This window comes from Helobdella robusta (genome assembly GCF_000326865.2).
Source record: "Helobdella robusta unplaced genomic scaffold HELROscaffold_9, whole genome shotgun sequence".
Taxonomy (NCBI): Eukaryota; Metazoa; Annelida; class Clitellata; order Rhynchobdellida; family Glossiphoniidae; genus Helobdella; species Helobdella robusta.
In genome coordinates, this window is record NW_008705512.1 from 3,967,957 (window position 1) to 3,988,998 (window position 21,042).

General features: G+C 33.7%; 2 protein-coding genes across 2 annotated transcripts in view; both read left to right on the plus strand.

Moving 5' to 3' along the window:
* The window catches only part of HELRODRAFT_130473 (hypothetical protein), a gene marked incomplete at both ends in the record, with an annotated part of 10,696 nt that extends 9,094 nt beyond the window's left edge, over positions 1-1,602 (plus strand). Inside the window, 4 exons of the mRNA XM_009033276.1 lie at positions 232-374; positions 608-682; positions 1,079-1,181; positions 1,519-1,602. Of these exons, the coding sequence (XP_009031524.1) occupies positions 232-374; positions 608-682; positions 1,079-1,181; positions 1,519-1,602 (405 nt within the window). The remainder of the gene's footprint in view (positions 1-231; positions 375-607; positions 683-1,078; positions 1,182-1,518) is intronic.
* Positions 1,603-5,151: 3,549 nt separating this feature from the next.
* Positions 5,152-7,620, plus strand: HELRODRAFT_70637 (hypothetical protein; the record flags this gene model as incomplete). The annotated part of the gene is made up of 7 exons (XM_009032896.1): positions 5,152-5,246; positions 5,574-5,603; positions 5,917-5,996; positions 6,105-6,184; positions 6,483-6,594; positions 6,965-7,062; positions 7,528-7,620. 7 exons carry the CDS (start codon positions 5,152-5,154, stop codon positions 7,618-7,620), a joined length of 588 nt encoding a protein of 195 aa, XP_009031144.1.
* Between the last annotated feature and the right edge of the window lie 13,422 nt (positions 7,621-21,042).

Sequence of the window (21,042 nt, forward strand, 5' to 3'; positions counted from 1 at the left end):
CTCATTACCATCATCTTCATCATCATCATTGCCATCATCATCATTAACATCATCATCATCATCACCATCATCCTCATCACCATCATCCTCATCATCATTAACATCATCATCATCATTAACATCATCATCATCATTACCATCATCACCACCATGATCTACGTCACTATCATCCCCATCATCTCCACCCCACCAAAACAACGTGACATCCAATGACCTTCACCCCCACTCCAGGTCAAAGTTGACGACCATCACTTGTTTCAAGACATTGCCAGCATAATGGGTGTGACGGAATGTTACGCGACAGTTGAACCCCACATACAGTCGCTAGGCGATGTTCACATTATTAAAATCGGGCACAATTATAAGGCTTACATGTTCGTGTGGCCATAATTATTTTCATTATAATTATTATTGTTCATATTATTATTATTGTTATTTTATTATTTTTTACAATTCTCTATCTCATAGAGGTGACTTGCAGGCATCTGTTTGCATTCGAATGCGGTTCGTGCGAAATCAGTGCCAGGCATCTTAACCATTAAGCCACCGCGCCGCTTATTTATTTTCAATTTTATTTTTATTCTGGTTGTTATCATTATAAAACCAGACGGAGGGCCATGTCAGGAAATTGGAAGGCAAATGTTGGGTCAGCTATCCTAGAACAAGTTCCTGTCAATGATAGGTTGGTTGGTTGGCTGGTTGGTTGGTTGGTTGGTTGGTTGGTTGGCTGGCTGGTTGGTTGGTTGGTTTGTTGGTTGGTTGGTTGGTTGGCTGGTTGGTTCATTGGTTGGTTGGCTGGCTAGCTGATTGGTTAGTTAGTTGGCTGATTGATTGTTGATTGATTGATTGATTGCTTGGTTGGTTGAATAGTTGACAACTTGTTTCATTATTGATTTTACTCAATATCAATAATGTTTAATTTTAATGAAGCATTGTTCAATAAAACAGACCAAACTACTGTTTTAAAAGTAGTAAATTGTTTCATTGATAGCAAGCACTCCCTCATTGTTTGTTTCTTGATAGATAAAATCTTTAGTAACCTATCCAATCGAATAATTCGGTGAAAAACATTACCCAGATACAAATCATGGGTGGATGAATGCAGTAAAATATTTGGCGGCCTTGACATTATCTGTGTCAAGGCCATCCTGGCAGCCGATGGCAGAGAGTTCATCGTAGAGGTCAGTTTTTTGGGTTGTTTTTTTTTATTTTTCAAAAAAAAAATTCAGACTTGCAGAAATTTTTATGAGGTCACACTCGTCATATACACGCCAAACAAACACGTCCGCCATTTTTTCTCTATTTCTCATTTTTCTCTTTCCCTCTTTTTCACATTTTCTTTCATTTTTTTTATCTTACTCTCTCCCTCCCATACACTCTCTCTTTCTGTTTTTCTCATTTTTTTCATACCTCTCTCTCTCTTTTTCTTTCTCTCTTTCTTTTTTTTCTCTCTCTCTCCTTCTCTCTTTTTCTCAATTTTTCTATCTATCCCACCAACTCATTCACGCGTCTGCAAAGGTGACTGACTCATCCCTGCCGCTGTTGGGCAACGAGCAAGAGGAGGACTGCCAGCTGATGGCCGACCTCGTGATCCGGAAGTTGGAGGAGATGGACGATAAGAGGAGCAAGTTAGTCTTGCTGATGAGGATGATTAGGATGATGATGGTTTGGTGGTGGTGATGAGGATGATGGTGGTTATGGTGATGATGATGATTTGGTGATGGTGATGATGGTGATGATGATGTTGTTTATGTATTTTGTGTGGTTAATGCGGTGTGGTAATGATGATGAGGAGTGTGATGATGATAATGATGATGATGATGATGATGATGATGATGGTGTTAATGTATTTGATGATCATGATGACGATATTGATGACTATGGGGATGAGAATGACGATTATGATGATAACAATAAGGATGATGATGATGATAAATATAGTAATAATGAAAGTAGTAATAGAAGTATCAACTTTTATTAAGTAGTAGCTGTAGTAGTTGTGGTCGCGCAGATAGCGTTATAAATATTTATTCTTGATTTTAAACGCTGCTCATGTTAATAAAGAAAAAACTGCACCGAATGTGTTTATTCATAGAGTAGTCGCAGTAGGCAAAAAAGCAATAAAGTAAATTTTTCTTTATTACCGTTGAAAATTTTCTTATCGGCTTTTGCACTCAAACCCACAATAGCTCTCTCTCGACAAAAATTCAATTTCTGTTGCACGACCAACTACAACGGCAACAGCAACAGCAGCAGCAGCAGCAACACATGTCTCGGTCTATGACTCCAACGGCGACCAGCAACATTAGACGGAAGTTACCATCTCGTAGTTTCTCCTTGGCATCCGTTCAAAATATGTTTGTCTACATGTATTTGCTACTACATTTGTTGTGATTACGTGGTTTTTTGCTCTTCTCAATGGTTTGATACTTTTTTCAATATATTTATATCAATATTTTGTTTAGAAAACATTTAATTTCTTGCTCATGTTGATGTGTTCATGTCGGTGATAGATGCCTTGTTTGTTTGGTTTACACGTTTTGTTTTTGGTTTTGGCACTAAAGTGGTTGTACAACCGACTGGGTATTTGTTACTATACCCTGCATTGCACCTACAATTCGGAAGTTAGGTAAAATTTCTGACACAGTGTATATAGAAGCTTTGAAAAAATTACGTTATTAAATATACATATATATATATATATATATATATATATATATATATATGTTGGAAGAAGTGGGTCTTATATATATATATGTATATATATATATGTGTGTGTGTGTGTGTGTGTGTGTCTATATATATATATTTATTTATTTATTTATAAAAATATCATAATAATAAAATGAAAATAAAAATGATGAAAAATAAAAAATGATGTGGACGTACAGGTACTCGCACACACAGTACAACACAGTACAACACAGTACAACACAGTACAAATCGTTATATTTTGAATGTAATGCAATTAATTTCGCTGCTTCTTCACGTCCAACTGCAAACTCGAAGCTCATTTTTTTTGTATTTCTTGGTTAACATTTTTTGCTTTCTTCTTTGTTTTGTTTTGTTTTCTCCCGTTTTCCTATATTGCTATTATGATGTATGTATGTACGTTGTTTGAAGCTGCCTGCTTCCTTTACCTCGTCGCATATTTCATACGCAGGTTCAAAAGTGATCACACAACAACAACAAACACAACGACATCAACGACTTCGAGAGCATCAACTGCAACAGCAACACCTCTGCCTAGAAACTTGACAGATCTGAAGAACACACTCAAAAAATTTGGTAGCGTCGGTAGTTACGGACCCACAAACGTTGAAGACCAGTCTGCACTGATGAAGTTAAGCAACAACAACAACAGCAACAACAACAACAACAACATTGACTGCGGGCAGAGCACTGCAACAAAACTTTCGTCATCAACGCCACCATCAATCTCATCGACGCCAAAAGCGCCCAAACTCCCTTCAATGTCCAGCGGCTACAAATTACCGCAAACAACAAAACCACTACCAACAACAACAACGACGACATCGACAAAACCACCACCACTACCAGCAGCAGCAGCATCAGCAGCAGCAGCAACTTCTTCAGAACCAGCACGGCCTGCCTCACCAGGTACCATAGAAGCAGTAACGAAAGATTTGTTGGAGATGGATGAGAGTGACAGCGTGATCGACAACACGATGACCAACTTGAAAAAATCTTTCGCAGGCATCCTGAATACGTTCAAATGAATTTTTAATGGACTTTAATGGCCCATTAAACGCGGAAATGGTGCTTCAACGGTCGTTAATAGTTTGTTTTATAGCAGATCTAATGACCCGGGTTCAATTGCGTGCCGTTTCGAGAAGAAAGAACTATGATTTCATTATTAATGCTATTGAAATCATTATTGTTGTTGTTATATTTATGGTTATTATTGTCATTCCGAAATAAGTTTTTCTTGCAATCTATGCCGGCAGAAATAATTTAGATATTTACTCTACGACATTTTATTTCCATTTTGTCTTTTCAACTTATTCGTCAAATCGATTTTTCAATTTTTGAGCTTTTTTTAAACAGATTTTAATAATTTTTTCCCATGTTGGAGAGTTTTTATTTTCAATGGCACTAGCCGACATCCAACTATAAATGTACCTAAAGTACAGCAGGTATGTGCCTGCCTGTCTGCGTATTTATGTGTAGTTTTCTGTTTAATGTTATCTTTCCCGCTGCTCATGAAACTGTGCTATTGGGTATAAAGCCCGAGTCAATCCTCTTATATTGACATTTGTGTTTAATTTTTCTCTATATTTCAATTTTTATCTGCGAATTCATTCCAATAAAAAATTTAACCTACTGTGGTTTTACGTTCGTTATTTTTTATTGATCGCATCTATTATATTTGTATATCTATGCGTGTGTATCTTGATACGATTAAATTAAGATAAAATCTTTATACATTTAGATAAAGATACTTTCTGGTACTATGTTGTATACGTGTATCTTATCTTTAACGTGCTTCGATGCTTTTGCGGAGATTGTGTAAGATGATTTTTTTTATTTCTGGTTTTTAAGCAGCTATATATTTTAAAAGTGATTAAGGTTGCCACAAATTAAATTTTTGAATGTTAAGTAAATATCTAGTATTATTTTAACGTATTCTCATGCACCCTACATATTCTACACTTGGCTTAGTTAAAAATGAGATTTGGGGCTAAACCCCCCTTCCACAATAACCATTTTTGGTTGGTTTAAACTTATAAAGTTAAATTTAAGACAAAATATCTAAACAAAATTAATGGATTTAGCTCCCAAATTGTGACAGCCTTTAAAAAACAGCAATGTTTTTCAAAATTTGAATATAAACCCAGGTTTGGATTGAGAAATTATTTTTAAAAATGTGGAATGAGCAAAAAAAATCGCCAATTTCCTATCTATAACACTGTATTCTCTATTCTAAACTAGTATATACAATATACATATATACTATACATAGGCAATATCTGGCAACTAAGAATTGTGTAACGATCAAGAATTTTGACCCGATTGATAATGCTTTTGGTTTCTATGGGGATGGATACGTGAGTAATAAATAATTAAATATCATTTAATTTATTATATAGTGTAAATAATTTTAAATAAGCCAGAAGATAATTATCAATAATGTCGGATATTCCTAATTACGATTATTTATCTGCTGACGGGTTAGAGAAAGTTAAAATCATCTGCTTAGGAGACAGTGCCGTCGGGAAATCAAAGTATGTTGTAATATGTAATCTGTAATGTAATGTCATATAATGTGTATTGTATCTTCTTTGTTTTTTTTTGTTTGTATTGTAATTGTATCAGGTATCTTTCTGTATGTATGTCGTAGTGTATTGTGTTGTCGCGTGTCGTGTGGTGGGCTGTGGTTTCGTGTCGTGTCGTGTCGTGTGTGTGTGTGGTATGTGGTGTGTGAGAGGGGCAAGGTGTAAATTTTTTGTTTGCCTATGCATATTTTATTTTATAAATATAATTTATTTTTTAATTTAATTTTGATAGTTTTGAGGCATTAGTTGATAAAAATTTGAAATTATACTTTGCAGATTAATTGAAAGATTTTTGTTAGATGGATTGTAAGTTTGCTTTAAGAAGACATTTCCAGTTTATATATAGATACGATCATATTCATTCATTTTATTTAATTATTTAATTTCATTAAATTTATTTCTTATATTTAACCATATTTTATCACTTTAAACTAATTCATTTCTTAAATTGACAAATAAATTTAAAAACAAAAAATGCTTCTTTGTTTTAGAAATAAAAATAAATTAACTTTTATTAAAACAGTAAGAGGAATTGTGTCTACAAAGTTAAATTTTTCCATAAAATTCAAAATAAATAAATTTTTTTTAATATTTTTTTGTTTTTAAAAATTATTTGAAGCAAGCCACAGCAGCTTTCGACGTATGCCCTAACATTGTTCAAACACAGAGCACGTATCGATGACAAGGACGTTTTAGTAGGTTGGTGATAGCAAACAAATAATCCTTCTTGATCATGAAGTTTTTCATTTCATCGCCATTTTTGACAATTTTTATCTTAATATTTTTTATTTAAATTTATTTTGAAAGATTTTTGGGATACGGCAGGCCAGGAAAGATTTAGCAGCATGCACCCGTCTTATTATCACCAGGCACATGCTTGCGTACTTGTGAGTTTGTGTGTGTGTGTACGTGTGTGTGCCTGTGTGTGTACGTGTGTGTGTGCGTGTGTGTGTGTGTGTTGTTTGTATGTGAGTGTTTGTTGGAATCAGTGTTTGCCAAAAGATCTCCGTCCATCACATGCAGTGTGTGTGTTTGAAGCGTGAATGAGTTGGTATGTCGTTGATTGCTCTGAAAATAAGCAGTGAAAACAGCAGTTAAAACAGCAGTTAAAAAAGGTTAAAGGTTAAAGTAACTATGTGATGATATAATTTGAGAAAAAAATAAATTGGTCCTCTACGTTGAAAGGTTTTTGACGTGACCCGCAAAGTAACCTACAAGAACCTACCAAACTGGTACAAAGAACTCAGAGAGCATAGACCTGAAGTGCCATGTCTGTGTGTTGCCAACAAAATCGATGGTATGTTGTTGATTTTTGTTGTTGTTGTTGTAGTAGTAGTAGTAGTAGTAGTAGTAGTAGTAGTAGTAGTAGTAGTAGTAGCAGTAGCAGTAGTAGCAGTAGTAGTAGTAGTAGTAGTAGTTGATAGTAGTAATAATAGTAGTAGTAGTAGAAGTAGTAGTAGTATTAGTAGTAGCAGTAGATAGTAGTAGTAGAAGTAGTAGCAGCAGTAGTAGTAGTGATAACTCTAGCGTTATTGTTATTGTCCATATCATTGGTGCTCTTTATATATTGTCATTACCATACATCATCATCATTGTCAATATTATTATTTTTATTTTTATTATAGTTATTATTATTTATTTATTTGTTTGTTTGTTTGTTTGTTTAGTGGATATGGATGTAGTGAAGAAATCTTTCAACTTTGCCACGAAGAATAAACTACCATTATATTTTGTTTCTGCCTCAGATGGCAGTAACGTCGTTAAGGTTCCTATGTTTGCATTTGTTTGTATATTTTTGTATTTGTTTGTATATTTTTGTATTTGTTTGTATATTTTGTATTGTATTGTTTTGTATATTTTGGGTTTCGCATTTAGTTTTCGTTTGTCTTTTAAGTTTTTTTTCCCAATGTTTTGTAGGTCTGTACAAAATATGTGTTCGAATTTGGTTAAATGTTTATGTATTTGTGTAGAAGTTTTTTCTAATCAGCAATCTATTAACAAATCAATAAATCAATTAACAAATCAATCAATCAATAAATCAGCCAACCAATCAATCAACCAATCAACCAAATATTCAACCAACCAACCAATTAATCAACAAATAAAACAACCAAATCACTCATTTAACCAATCAATCAATCGATCAATCAACAAACTATTAAACTTATCAATCAACCAATTATTTTACCACTCAATTAATCAATCAATCAATCAACCCTCTCTTCCATAGGTCTTTAAAGATGCAATCAGGGCTGCAGTTGCCTACAAAAATAACTCGACAGACATCACCGATGAAATTATGAAGGAACTAGAGGTAATATAATAACAAGAATAACAATATTAACAATATAACATAATAATATTATAGCATAATAATAATAGTAATAATAATAATAATATTATTATTATTATTATTATTTATTAGAAAAATAATAATAATAATTTTTTGTTGACGTCACAGATATATAATATGGAGGTCGGAAACGCCAACGACAGCAACAACAACAACGAATCAAATGACTCCAACTAGCCAGACAACAACAACAACTACTACGACAACAATAGCAACAATATTATCATGGCATCAACAACAACAGCAACAAAAACATCAGCAATGTCGTTTCATTACTAACAACAACAACTAAAATATCTTGGCATTAATCAAATTTTATTTAATTTTTTTCATCCACTATTAATATGCATTTATTCAACATGAACTTGTACACACACATACTCACACACCCACACATACACACACCCACCCACACACACACACACACCACACACTCACACACATACATACATGTATACACACATTCATTCAGACATACATATTCATTCATTCATACACACACACACACACACACGCACATAAAAATAAACATACTCACACACACGCACACACACACACACACACACACATCAATATTTTTTAAATCTACAAATATGTGTTAAATGTCTATGCGTTTAAATATCTATTTATATATATTTTAACTTTTAAACCTAATAACTAATTACAATTGTGTGGCTGATAACGATGATGATCTACTGCTACTGGTACTGCTACTGGGGGTGCTGATGATGAAAATGACGTCATCATCATCGTCATCATTAGCTACGTCATCAAAGTCATCACCGTCGACAACATCACCATCATCATCATCAATATCCATATCATCGTCATTATCGTCGTCATCGTCGTCATAGTCCATATCGTCATCATCATTCGTATCATCATCGTCGTCGTCGTCATCATAATCGTCATCATCATTCTTATCATCATCATAATCACTTTGTCATCATCATTGGTTGTCTCGCGTTACCACTTCCAAAAATGCTAAATGTACAGTGTGGATGCTTTCACGTCTGGCTTTTATTGTATTTCCAATGGAAACATATTTTTATTTAATTTTTATTTTTGTTCATGTCGGTAATATGTACTGAAAGTGAGAGAGAGAGAGAAGAAGAAAGAGAAAGAAAGAGAGAAAGAAAGAGATAGGAGTGAAAAAAAGAGGATTGAGAGATTAGTAGACAGTTGAAGGAAGGAAACAAAATGAAAGAATAAAAAAAAAGAGAAGGGGAGGAAAAATGAGAGATGGAGAGATGGAGTGAAATGAGGGTGAATAACAAATTGAGAAAGAGAGAGAGAGAAAGCGAAAGGGGGATAAGAAAAAGAGACGGACAGATACAAAGAGAGAAAGATAAAAATTTGGATATATATATATATATATATATATATATATATATATATAATTGTCATAGACAAATGAAAATCAAATAGATTTTCCTTATGTGTACCTATACATTGTTGTTGTAGTTGTCTTTTTGGTTATCATTTTTCATCATTCACTCATTAGCTGTTAGTTAAGTATCACCATTATCATTTTCGTGATCATTGTAATGATATCATTTCATCATTACCATGATATCATTTCATCATTACCATGATATCATTTCATCATTACCATGATATCATTTCATCATTACCATATTTATCGCTGCCTTCATTATCATCGTGATCATTTTATTATCATCACCGTCATCATTTTTGTTGCCTTATCTATAATTCATATTATCATCTATTGTTATTATTATTATCATCATCATCGTCGTCGTCGTCGTCATCGTTATAATTGTTTGATATTATTATGTTTGTATCATCATATATATGCCATCGAATCATTAATTAGGATAATTTATTGGTTAACTTGTATTATTAAATCTATCTTTCTTTTATATGTATAGTATTTGTATCATTAAATCTTCTTTCTTGTTTTAGATTGTTTTCATCTATGGATTTAAATGTGTATGTGTTGATTTTATGCCAGTTCATATATTATGCATAATTTTATAATATATTATATATATATTTATATATACATACATACATACATATAAGTGTAAGTGTGGCTGCATGTATATATATATATATATATATATATATATATAATAATTTTATTACAATTTATTTATTCAATTATTTATTAGTATAATTATTATTAGCATAATTAATTAATTATTATGCACTTCGCCATTGGACTGCTTGCTCTCTGCTACTTCCATTTTAAATAATCAATTACAACAATACTTTTGTTTTATTTCTTTCATTATTATTATTATTATATTATTATTATTATTATTATTATTATTATGTTTATTGGTTTTTTGAGGTAAAAATAATTATTACATAATTATCTCCACTCCAATTCATAATTTAATCCATTTAGCGTCGTTCCCAAACCAGCCAGCCAGCCAGCCAGCCAGCTAGACGAACCGAGTGAACGAGCGGACATCAAACATTGCCCCGCCATTTTTCATCCGCCATTTTCTTTGATGGCGGGAAACCAGCCGTAAAAGTGTGACGTAATTGTTGCCATGGTTACTTCTATTGCTACTGTTGTTGGTGATGCTAATGCGGCTACCGCTACTACTACTGCTACTAGTAGTATTACTACTGATAATAATACTACTAATACTACTACTACTGAAATTTTTTATGTATGTATGCTTATCAGTGGTTTTTTTTGTACGCATTGTAAGTGTGCATGTATATACATCATCTGTATATAAACGTGTGTGTATGTGTGTACGTGTGTATGGGGTGAGCTACTACTACTACTACTACTACTACTACTGCTGCTGCTGCTGCTGCTGCTGCTACTACTACTACTACTACTGCCGCAGTGACGCAATGATGATGCGCGTACTCCGTGAAAATGCTTTGAAGACATTTTATCATTGATGGTCCTTGTGGTCCACGGTGATGATGATGATGATGGTGGTGGTGATGATAATGATGGTGGTGGTGATGATGATGGTGGTGGTGGTGATGATGATGGTGGTGGTGGTGGTGATGATGGTGATGCAGATGATGATGATGATGTTGCTGATGGTGATCAAACCTAAAAATAGAACAAAATGAAAATAAACTGATCGGCTAAGATATAGTAGAAGTGGGCTGAATGAAGGATGAAATGATTGATGGAAGAGAAAAAGGAATGAACGAATGAATAAGTGATGCAATGATGGATGGAACTGTGGAAGAAATGAATGAATGGTGGATGGATTGATTGATTCACAGTGGAGACAAATTAATGAATGATAAATCTTACAAATGTATTAAAACGTTGAACAGTTAATGAGTGATTGGACGGATAAATTATTAAATTAATGAGCAAACAAACTTTTAAATGCCAGAAAAAGAGATAAAAAATGAATGAAAAACAATTATTGAACGAATAAACGATTGAAATAGCAAATAAAAAAAATACAGAAACTAACAAACGAATTTTTAAAAAAAAGAACGCATGAATGAAAGAACGAACGGAAAATGAACATATAAACGAACACATGAACAACTAAACAAACAAACGGATGAACGAACGAATGAAGAAACCAATAAACGAAGGAACGAACTGAAAAATAAATGAATGAATATGCGTTGCCTAATCCAGTGAAGTCAGCCTGAAGTCATCTCTCATCAATGTATAGCTGCGACTTTTTAATTATCCAAATCCTCAGGCTCTCCACACAAAAATGTGAGAGAGGGATGGTTTTGGAGAGGGGATGATGATGACGACGACGACGACGATGATGACCGTTATGATGACGACCATGATGAAGACAATGATGATTATGACGAAGATGATGACGATGAAGACAATGGTGATGATGACGATGATGATAATGACGATGATGAAGATGACAACGACGACGATGATGAGGAAGACAATGATCATGATGATGATAAAGAGATAATAACTACAATTGTGAGAATTGATGATAGCGCGAAGGATCTCGTTATCATTGCTAATCACCATAGTTAATTAAGAACCCGGTGACGACAACGAAGATAATTTGTACACGTACACACGCACTTACACATAGACACACGTACACATACTTGCACGCACACACATACATAAACGTACACACAGGCAGGCCAAAATACAATGTGACTGTTTGGTTGTGCAGTGATTCGTTCATTCATTATATATTCATACTTTTATTTATTTATTTTTGTTCATTCATTTATTCATTGGTTTATTGATTTATTAATTCATTGATTCATTTATTGATTTATTTATTGATTTGTTCATTCATTCATTCATTCATTCATTCATTCATTCATTCTTTCATTCATTCATTCATTCATTCATTCATTCATTCATTCATTCACTCATTCATTCATTCATTTATGAACATAAAATGAATAAATACCAAAAAGAAGTTTGTGAATCAACAGTCCATAAATCTATTATACAACATCACATAAACAGATCATGTGTTTATGTGCGTCCGTGTGTTTGTATGTTTCTGTGTGCAAATGTGCGTGTATGTGTCTGAATGTGAGTGTGTGTATGTGTCCGTATGTTTTTGTTTGTGATTGTGAATGTGTATTATCCGTTTATCCGTACATGTAAATATGTGTGTGTGTGTGCGTGCGTGTCTGTGAGGACTAAGAGGAGATAGAAGAAATGAAAGTGTGTGTGTGTGTATGTGTGTGCGTGTGCGTGCGAGTGTGTGTGGGGAGATGAGATGCATGCAGTAGATTTTTATCACGCCACGTAAAGTCGCTAACCAATCATTCTCATGATGTTTGTGGTCCAGTACAATGCTAATTAATTTGGTCGCACGCTTTTTGTACGTGAGTGTGCCCGTGCGTGTTTGAGAGTCCGTCTGTGTCTGTGTGGATGTCTATGTGTCTGTGTGCATGTACGTACGTGCGTGATTGTGTTTGTTTGTACATTAGGGTGTGTGTCTGTGCACGCATCTATGTGTACGTGTTTGCTCGAACGTATGTGTGCTATCAATGTGTTTGCTTGTTGTATGTGTTAACCTGTTGGTTTTTTAAAAATATACATAATAATTATTTGAATTCTAATTCATGAAGAGTTTTTCATTGTAGACATGTGTGAGTTTGTGAATCATTTTTGTGAATATGAGTGCGAGAGAGAGAGTGTGTGTGTGTATGTGAGTGTGTGTAAGTGTGTGTGTGAACTTGCGTGTGCGTTCGTTTGATGTTGTTGCTGTTGTTGATGTGTTAATGTTTGTGGGCGTGAAAGTGTCGTGGTGTGTGCTTAAGTTTTCAATCATGTCTTTGAACGTGTCTCTATGAATGCGTGTGTGTGTGTATGTGTATGTATGTGTGTGTATGTGAGTATATATGCATGTGTGTGTATGTGAGTATATATGCATGTGTGTGTATGTGAGTATATATGTATGTGTGTGTATATATGTATGTATGTGAATATATGCGTATGTGTGTGTGTATGTATGCATGTGTGTATATATATATATGTGTGTGTGTGTGTGTGTGCATTTGTATATTTTTGAAAATGTTTCTATGTTAGTGTGCGTGTTCTTCATGGATGTGTGTTTTTCAATTTAAAAGATTAATTTTGTAAAAGTTATGCCTAGAAATATACACCAGTATTAGAATGCTACACAGACATCTATTTAAACATACATACAAACATTTATTTGTAAAAAAAACACACACACAGGCATACACACACACACACATTCAAACACATACATACACACACGCACACACGCACGCACACATTTGCATGGAGTGTTGTGGTAAATTAAAGGAACGCGCTAGGAATCGATACATTTTTTACTACTGCAAGGATATAGTCATTATCATTATCTCTGTCATCATCATCGTCGTCGTCGTCGTCATCCCCATCATTATCTTATCATCATTATCTTATCATCATTATCGTTATTTCTTTTAACTGCTTTTGATAAAGTTTTGTTGCATATCACTATACACGTTAAAGTTGACAAAAAAAAATCTACAATGAAAGTTTCGAAAATAACATGCGAATATGCTTACAGACAAACATCCACAAACAAAAACATGCATTCCTACAAATAAACATGTACATACAGACACATATACTGAGACATATATAAACCAAACCACGTACACAGACACACACACACGCACACGTACACACACATAAACATCTTCTTGCAGTCTGGCTGAACAATGGCAAAAGTCCCTTTGAAAAGAGATTGAAAAGGCGGTAGAGATGAATGGCTAGAAGGATGCTGTTGTTGCTGATGTTGTTGTTGGTGTTGTTGTTGTTGGTGGTGTTGTTGTTGTTGTCGCTAGTGTTGTTGATGTTGTTGTTGGTGTTGTTTTTGATGTTGTTGTTGCCGTTGTTGTTGGTGGTGTTGTTGGTGGTGTTGTTGCTGCTTTTGATGTTATTGCTGCTGTTAATGTTGATGTTGTAGTTTCTGATGTTATTGTTGACGTTGTTATTGATAATATGTTAGTTTTAATATATATATTTGTCATAATAATCTTTTTTCATTCCTTTAATTGATGCTTCATTCGTTTGTTCGTTCATTCATTTATTCATACACGCATTCATTTACTTAATCATTGTTTAATTAATTAATTAATTAATTAATTAATTAATTAATTAATTAATTAATTAATTAATAATTTATTTATTAATTTATTTATTCATTCATTCGCTCATCCATCCATCTATCCATGCATCTCTCATTTAATTCAATCAATATTTGTCGCCTAATACAAAGTAATCTCCTTAGTGCGTTCAATCCTTCATTCATCCTCTCCCTTTATCTTTCCGTCCGATATCCAATTTTATGTCCTCTTATCCATCTATCTATTCATCTACCCTTCTATTCATCCAACCGTCCATCCATCTATCTTTCTATACATTCATCTATCTATCAATCAATTAACCTAAGCTATCTATTAATCCATCCATTCGTTTAATCATCAATTCATTCAGTTATCCGAATTGTATCAATCTTTACATGCAATTATTCTTCTAATCACTTTTACTTAGGTTTTATATGTTATCAGTTTTCTATTTATCCTAACATTCATCTATCCATCTATCTATCTATTTTTCTATCTATCCATTCATCTGTCCATTCATCCAACCATCAATCCATCCATCTATCCAACCAACAATCCATCCATTTATCCATCTATTCATTCATCCATCTATCCATCCTATTCATAGAGTGACTTTGATCACCAACGGTTGCTTAGCGACGCATCTTCGCCGCAACGTACATACGTGTTTGCGTACATCGTCTGGCGTATGTGTTGCATTGTACATACTTATGTACACTATACATACGTGCATATATACACACGGATGTTTTGTGTTTGTTTGCTTGCATATTTTTCCTTGACTCATACCTCATTCCATATTCAATGGTTAAATGTCTGTGAAATCACATTCTAATTTTCATCTCTTAAATACTTAATATAACACAAACGCAGACATACATACACATACATACGCAGACATACACACATACGCAGGCATACACACTCACATACGCAGGCAAACATACATACGCAGGCATATATACATACGCTGTTATTTACGTATTTGTTTTTACCAAAGTCGGATTAAAGGAAGGTCAAGCGGTAGGGCCTCCACAAAAAAAGAATCCCGCAAGAGATAGTTTTACGTCTAAAATCAAACAAATTATTTGATTGGGTCTCCGCTGAATATTTTGGGCCATCAACAAATGATCAATTGTTCTCCACTCTCAACCAAATAACTTGAAGGCCCTACCTTTTCGTTACTCAGGGCCTCCATATCTTCAAATTCGGCCCTAAATTTTTTATATATTTATGTATTAGTTTTATTACCCGTGGTATAAATAACAATAGAAGCAGAGGAGGAAGATACACGGGAGCACGTGACAATGTTTGAAGATGTATGCGAAAATTTGTTAAGATTATGGGATTATTAGCTGGATGGAGGGCGTTTATATGTCAAGCGCGCGCCAGACTTAGGTATATTTGTGCGTGTGTGGCTGTAAGTATGTGTGTGCGTGTACGTGTGTGTGTATATGTGTATTTGTCTGTGTCTGTGTGCGTGTGTGTGTGTGTTGTACGCCAATGTCTCTTCCGATACTTCAGATGAAATCTTCAAAAGTTTTAATGGCTCCGAAAAGAAATCAAATCAATAAGTGGTCGGTTGGTTTTCGTGTTTGTATGTTTGAGTGTATGTGAGATTGCTGGTGCGTGTGTGCGTGGCTAAGTTAGTTGGTGTTTTTGTATGTATGTTTGTATGTATATTTCTAGGTACTTGTTTGTGTGTATGTAAGTTTATTGATTGGTTTGTATGTTTGTGTGTGTACTTTTGTAAGTAAGTTTGTGTGTATGTAATTTTATGTGCTTGTATGTTTGCAGGTTAGTGTGCATGTGTATGTCTTTGAGCGTGTGCGTAAGTTAGTATGTTTGAATGTATAACTTATAAACAAATAAACCATTGTGATGGCAACAATGATGATGATGATGAGGAATGTGTTGATGACAATTCTACATAAAATAATGTGAGTGAAGAATTTAAAATTTCAATAAAATAATCGATGCAAAGAGCAGAAACAAAACGATTAAGATGATGACATTGATGAAATGAAATTGATAAAGTGCGCGATAAGGAGGATGATGATGGCCACCACTGCTACAAAAACGACTTCTATTACTACTGCTACTACTACTACTATTACTACCTCTACTATTACTACTACTACTACTACTACTACTACTACTACTACTACTACTACTACTATTACTATTACTACTACTACTACTACTACTATTATTATTATTATCATCATCATCATTATAACAATGATTAATATGGTTATGTCTCTGATTTCTGATATGAAGATGTTAATGAACGACTGATTCTAATTAGGATGATGTAGTAGCAAAATGATGATAATAGTTTTAATGGTGGTGATGATGATGACGATGATGGTGATGATGATGCTCATTATCTTAACGGCGCTGGAAGTTGATGATGATGATGAGGATGATGATGATAATTTATGACGACGCACTTAACTGATTAAAATTATTTCTTGTCGTTGTTTTGCTTTGCTTTCTGATGTGTTCGTTGCTTCTGTGGTTGGTGTTGTTGTTGTTAACATTTTAAAAATTGCAGTTAATGTTGTTGTTGTAGTTTTTGTTTTTGTTGTTGTTGTTAACATTTTAAAAATTGCAGTTAATGTTGTTGTTGTTGTTGTTGTTTTTGTTGTTGTTGATGTCTATGTTGTGGCCGTTTCCATTTTATAAGTTCTTGTCAATTTCATTTAATGCTATTGTTGTTTATGTTGTCGTTAATATTGCTGTTGGTTTTATTTAAGCGGTTATCAAAGCTGTTTTAATGTTTTTGTTGTTGTAGTAGTTGTTGTTGACGTCATTTTTCATTGTTGCTGTTATGTTTTTGCGTCTACAATGTTTGTCGTTTTTCAATATTTCAATAATGTTTACTAGTAACAAAAGTTTTAATACCAGTAAAAGTATTAGTTGTAGTAGTAGTTTAGTAGTAACAGAAGCAGCAGCAATAGCAGCAGTAGTAACAGCTGTAGTAGCAGTAGTAGTAATTGTTAGTATTTATTTCAGTAGCTAGACGTCAATTATTTAAATTAATTAATTCAAAGATGAATTTAAGCATAAGACGGAATACTTAAGTATTCGGACGATTGTAATCGGTTTAAATTGTCCGGTATTCATTTCGAAATTCGGCATTTGTCGGTGCCAAACTCTGCAAATGACTCCCGACAACAACACAACAACTCTAACAACAACAACAACAACGGTGACGACAAGTAGTAAAAATAGTTTTTCTAGTAATATTGCAAGTAGTAATAAGTATAAAGAACAACTACATAAAACAACAGCAACAACAGCAAACACCACTTAACCGATTTCATAGGCATGTATAATAATGAAAACAACAAACAAAAGCAACAACATAAATAACATAATAAGCAAAAAATAATAAACAATACAAACAAAAACAACCCAAACAACAACAACCAAGTGTTGATAGATTTGTTGTTGTTGGTGGCAATTGGTTGATCTTTATCTTTTTAATTAGTGGGTGTGTTTGTGTTGTTGTCTGAGTTGTTGCCTGTGTTGTTGCCTGTGTTGTTGCCTGTGTTGTTGTCTGTGTTGTTGTCTGTGTTGTTGTTTGTGTTGTTGCCTGTGTTGTTGCCTGTGTTGTTGTCTTTGTTGTTATTTATATAATTTCTTTTATAGTTTTTAAGATAATGTTTAACTTCATCGTCAGTTCATAATCTGAGATTGCTAATTAAATGCGTAAAAATAAGAATTGTAATGTGCTTTTATGTTGGCTATATGTTATGTCATATCGGCACATTTACACACACATACACACACACACACACACACACACACACACACACACACACACACACACACACACACACACATACATATATATTTTTCTTATTGTTTTAATACTTTTTATTATCAATAAATTAAAAATAAATTTTTTTAGTTAGAAACATAAAATATTGGACGTCATCAATAGTCGACTTTTAAACAAAAAAGCCATTTAAAAAAATGTATCCAATGTATCAAGATATAAACGGATGATGTATGGATATATGAACCACTTATGAATATATGTATGAATATATGGATATCTATATATATGTATGTATGGATAGATATATGGCTTATGGATATACGTATGGATAGATGGATATCCCTCCATCTATCCATACATATGGATACGTTACGTTAAACTTGGCAGTAGATAATAATAGACTGGTTTTATTATTTATGTGATATTTATTTGTTATGATTTTATTATTTTTTAATATATTATAAGTAATTAAATAATATTAATCACTGATTTATTAGTGAATAATAAATTAAACTAATAAAAACAAAGATGATTAGGTAAATTTTCGCAATTTTTTAATAAAAGGTGTGTAGGTTTGTATATGTGTATTAATGTGTTGTTGTGCGTGCGTTCGTGTATGCGTTTTGTATTAGCTTGTATACATGTTTGTATTTTTGTATACTAACTATGTATGTATGTTTGTATACAAGTATTTTGTATTCGTATCTATGGCTGTATGAGATTGTATACATGCTGGCTTGTAATTATATGCGATTGTATAGTATGTGTTTGTATGTTTGTACCTACAGGATTGTATATTTGTTTGTATGTGTTTGTATGTATGTTTGTATGTATCCATAGACGCATGTTGTGTAGTAGTCACATATGGGATCATAGAAACGTAACCGTAGCAATTAACTACACGCGAATAAACATATGTCATCTATTTCATTATCATCTTCATCATCGTCGTCATCGTCGTCGTCATCATCAGCGTCGCCCTTGTCATCATCCAGTTCAATATAGTATTAGTGAGTGTCTACATCATCGTCATTATTAATTACTTCATTTTCATCATCGTTATCACTTACATCATTGTCATGATTTTTGTCATCATTGTTATCGTCTTTATCTCATTTGCTATCATCATCTTTGTGAGCCCACCCCCGCCACCATCTTAAGTTCATCAATATTTATTTCCCTGCTGTCATTCAACCCGTGGTCATTATCGTCATCGCGGTCATCATCGTTAATGTCAAGGTCATCATCGCCGTGCAAGGTCTGATCACAGTCGTTGCAGTCATCTTGTACAGTATGTATTTCATTATCATCTTTTTTCATTCTTCTTCTCAAACTCATCATCGTCGTCATCATTTTGAAGAACATTCTTCTTCTCAAACTCATCATCACTATATGATCTTTTTTCTTCCATTTAGTACTGTTAGCAGCTTAGTACTAGAAGCAGCAGCCGAATTATTAGTTGTAGCGGTTGTTATTGTTGTAGTAGAGTAGTAGTAGTAGTAGTAGTAGTAGTAGTAGTAGTAGTAGTAGTAGTAGTAGTAGTAGTAGTAGTAGTAGCGGTAGAGTATATAGCAGCAGTAGTAGTAGTAGTAGTAATAGAGTAGTAGTAGTAGAGAAGTAGCAGCAGTAGTAGTACATGTTGAATGAAAAAAATCTAAAAAAATCAGTGAAAATGGATTTCCGAATTATTTTTTATCAACTCTTTGAAATAATAATAATAATAATAATAATAATAATAATAATAATAACAATTACGTCCAATCACGCATCTTGAAGATATCACCTGCAGACCAGGTAAGGAGCCTTTGATGTGGCTTTGCTGCACATGATGATGATGAGGACGACGACGACGATGATGACGATGGTAATAATGATGAAGTTATTGCATATTAAACCATGATGACGATGATGACGATGACACTTTTATTAAAAACGAGGTAACTGATTTAATTGTGTACATAAATGTACAGATTATTCGTACACAAAAATACGTACACTCTGACGCAACGAATACATGTGTATTTTTCCAACAACGTACGTTTGCGATTTTTGTATAATTTTTCGAGATTTTGTATTTTCGTCTCTGTAAAAGTTTGCTCATGTTTCTGCGATCGTTTGTGTGCGTTATGTGTTTGTATGTGTGTTTGTATTTGTTTGAGTGTGTGCGTGCGTGTGCGTGCGTGTGCGTGTGTGTATGTGTGAAAGTGTGTACGACCGCACTGAACACCTGAGCAGCAAAATGATGATTAGAGGAAAGGCTTTCTATCATTCCTTCAACTATTTATCTGTTCTTCATTCATTCTATTATTTATTCATTCTATTATTCATTCATCCTTTCTTTTATTTATTTATTTTTTCATGCATTCATTCATTTTTTTACTAATCTAACCTTTTCATATTTTATTTGTTTATTTTTCATGTATTCGTTTTTTAGTTTATAAATCAATTTATTATTTACGCCAATTCGTTTTAATATTATTATAAATCATGTATTACGTAAAGTTCGTAAACTTAGATATGCGTGTGTAAATGTGTGCGTGTGTAAATGTGTGCGTGTGTGTACGAATGCGTGCGTGCGTGTGTAAATGTATGCGTGCGTGCGTGTGTAAATGTATGCGTGAGTGCGTGTGGAAATGTATGAGTATGCGTGCGTGCGTGTGTAAATGTATGAGTGCGTGTGCGTGTTTGTGTGTGTGTGTGTGTGTGTGGTTATATGTACGTTCGCTATGTGTGTTATTCATAAAGCAGCGTATCGAAAAGCGGTGCCAATGATTTCCCATGTTGGTACTTGTCCTTGTCTGTTTGTGCGTGCGTGCGTGTGCGTTTGTGTATGTGTGTGTATGTGATTTGTGTATGTGTGGTGTGTTTGTGGTTTGTGTGTGTGTGTGTGTGTATGTTTGTTTGTGTTTGTTTGTGTAGTACGTGTGTGTATATGTGTGAGTGTGTTTGTGTGCATGTACGAGATGATGATGGCAATAATGTTGATGATGATAATAATAATGAAGATGGTGACGACCACGACAATGATGATGATGATATGATTAGGA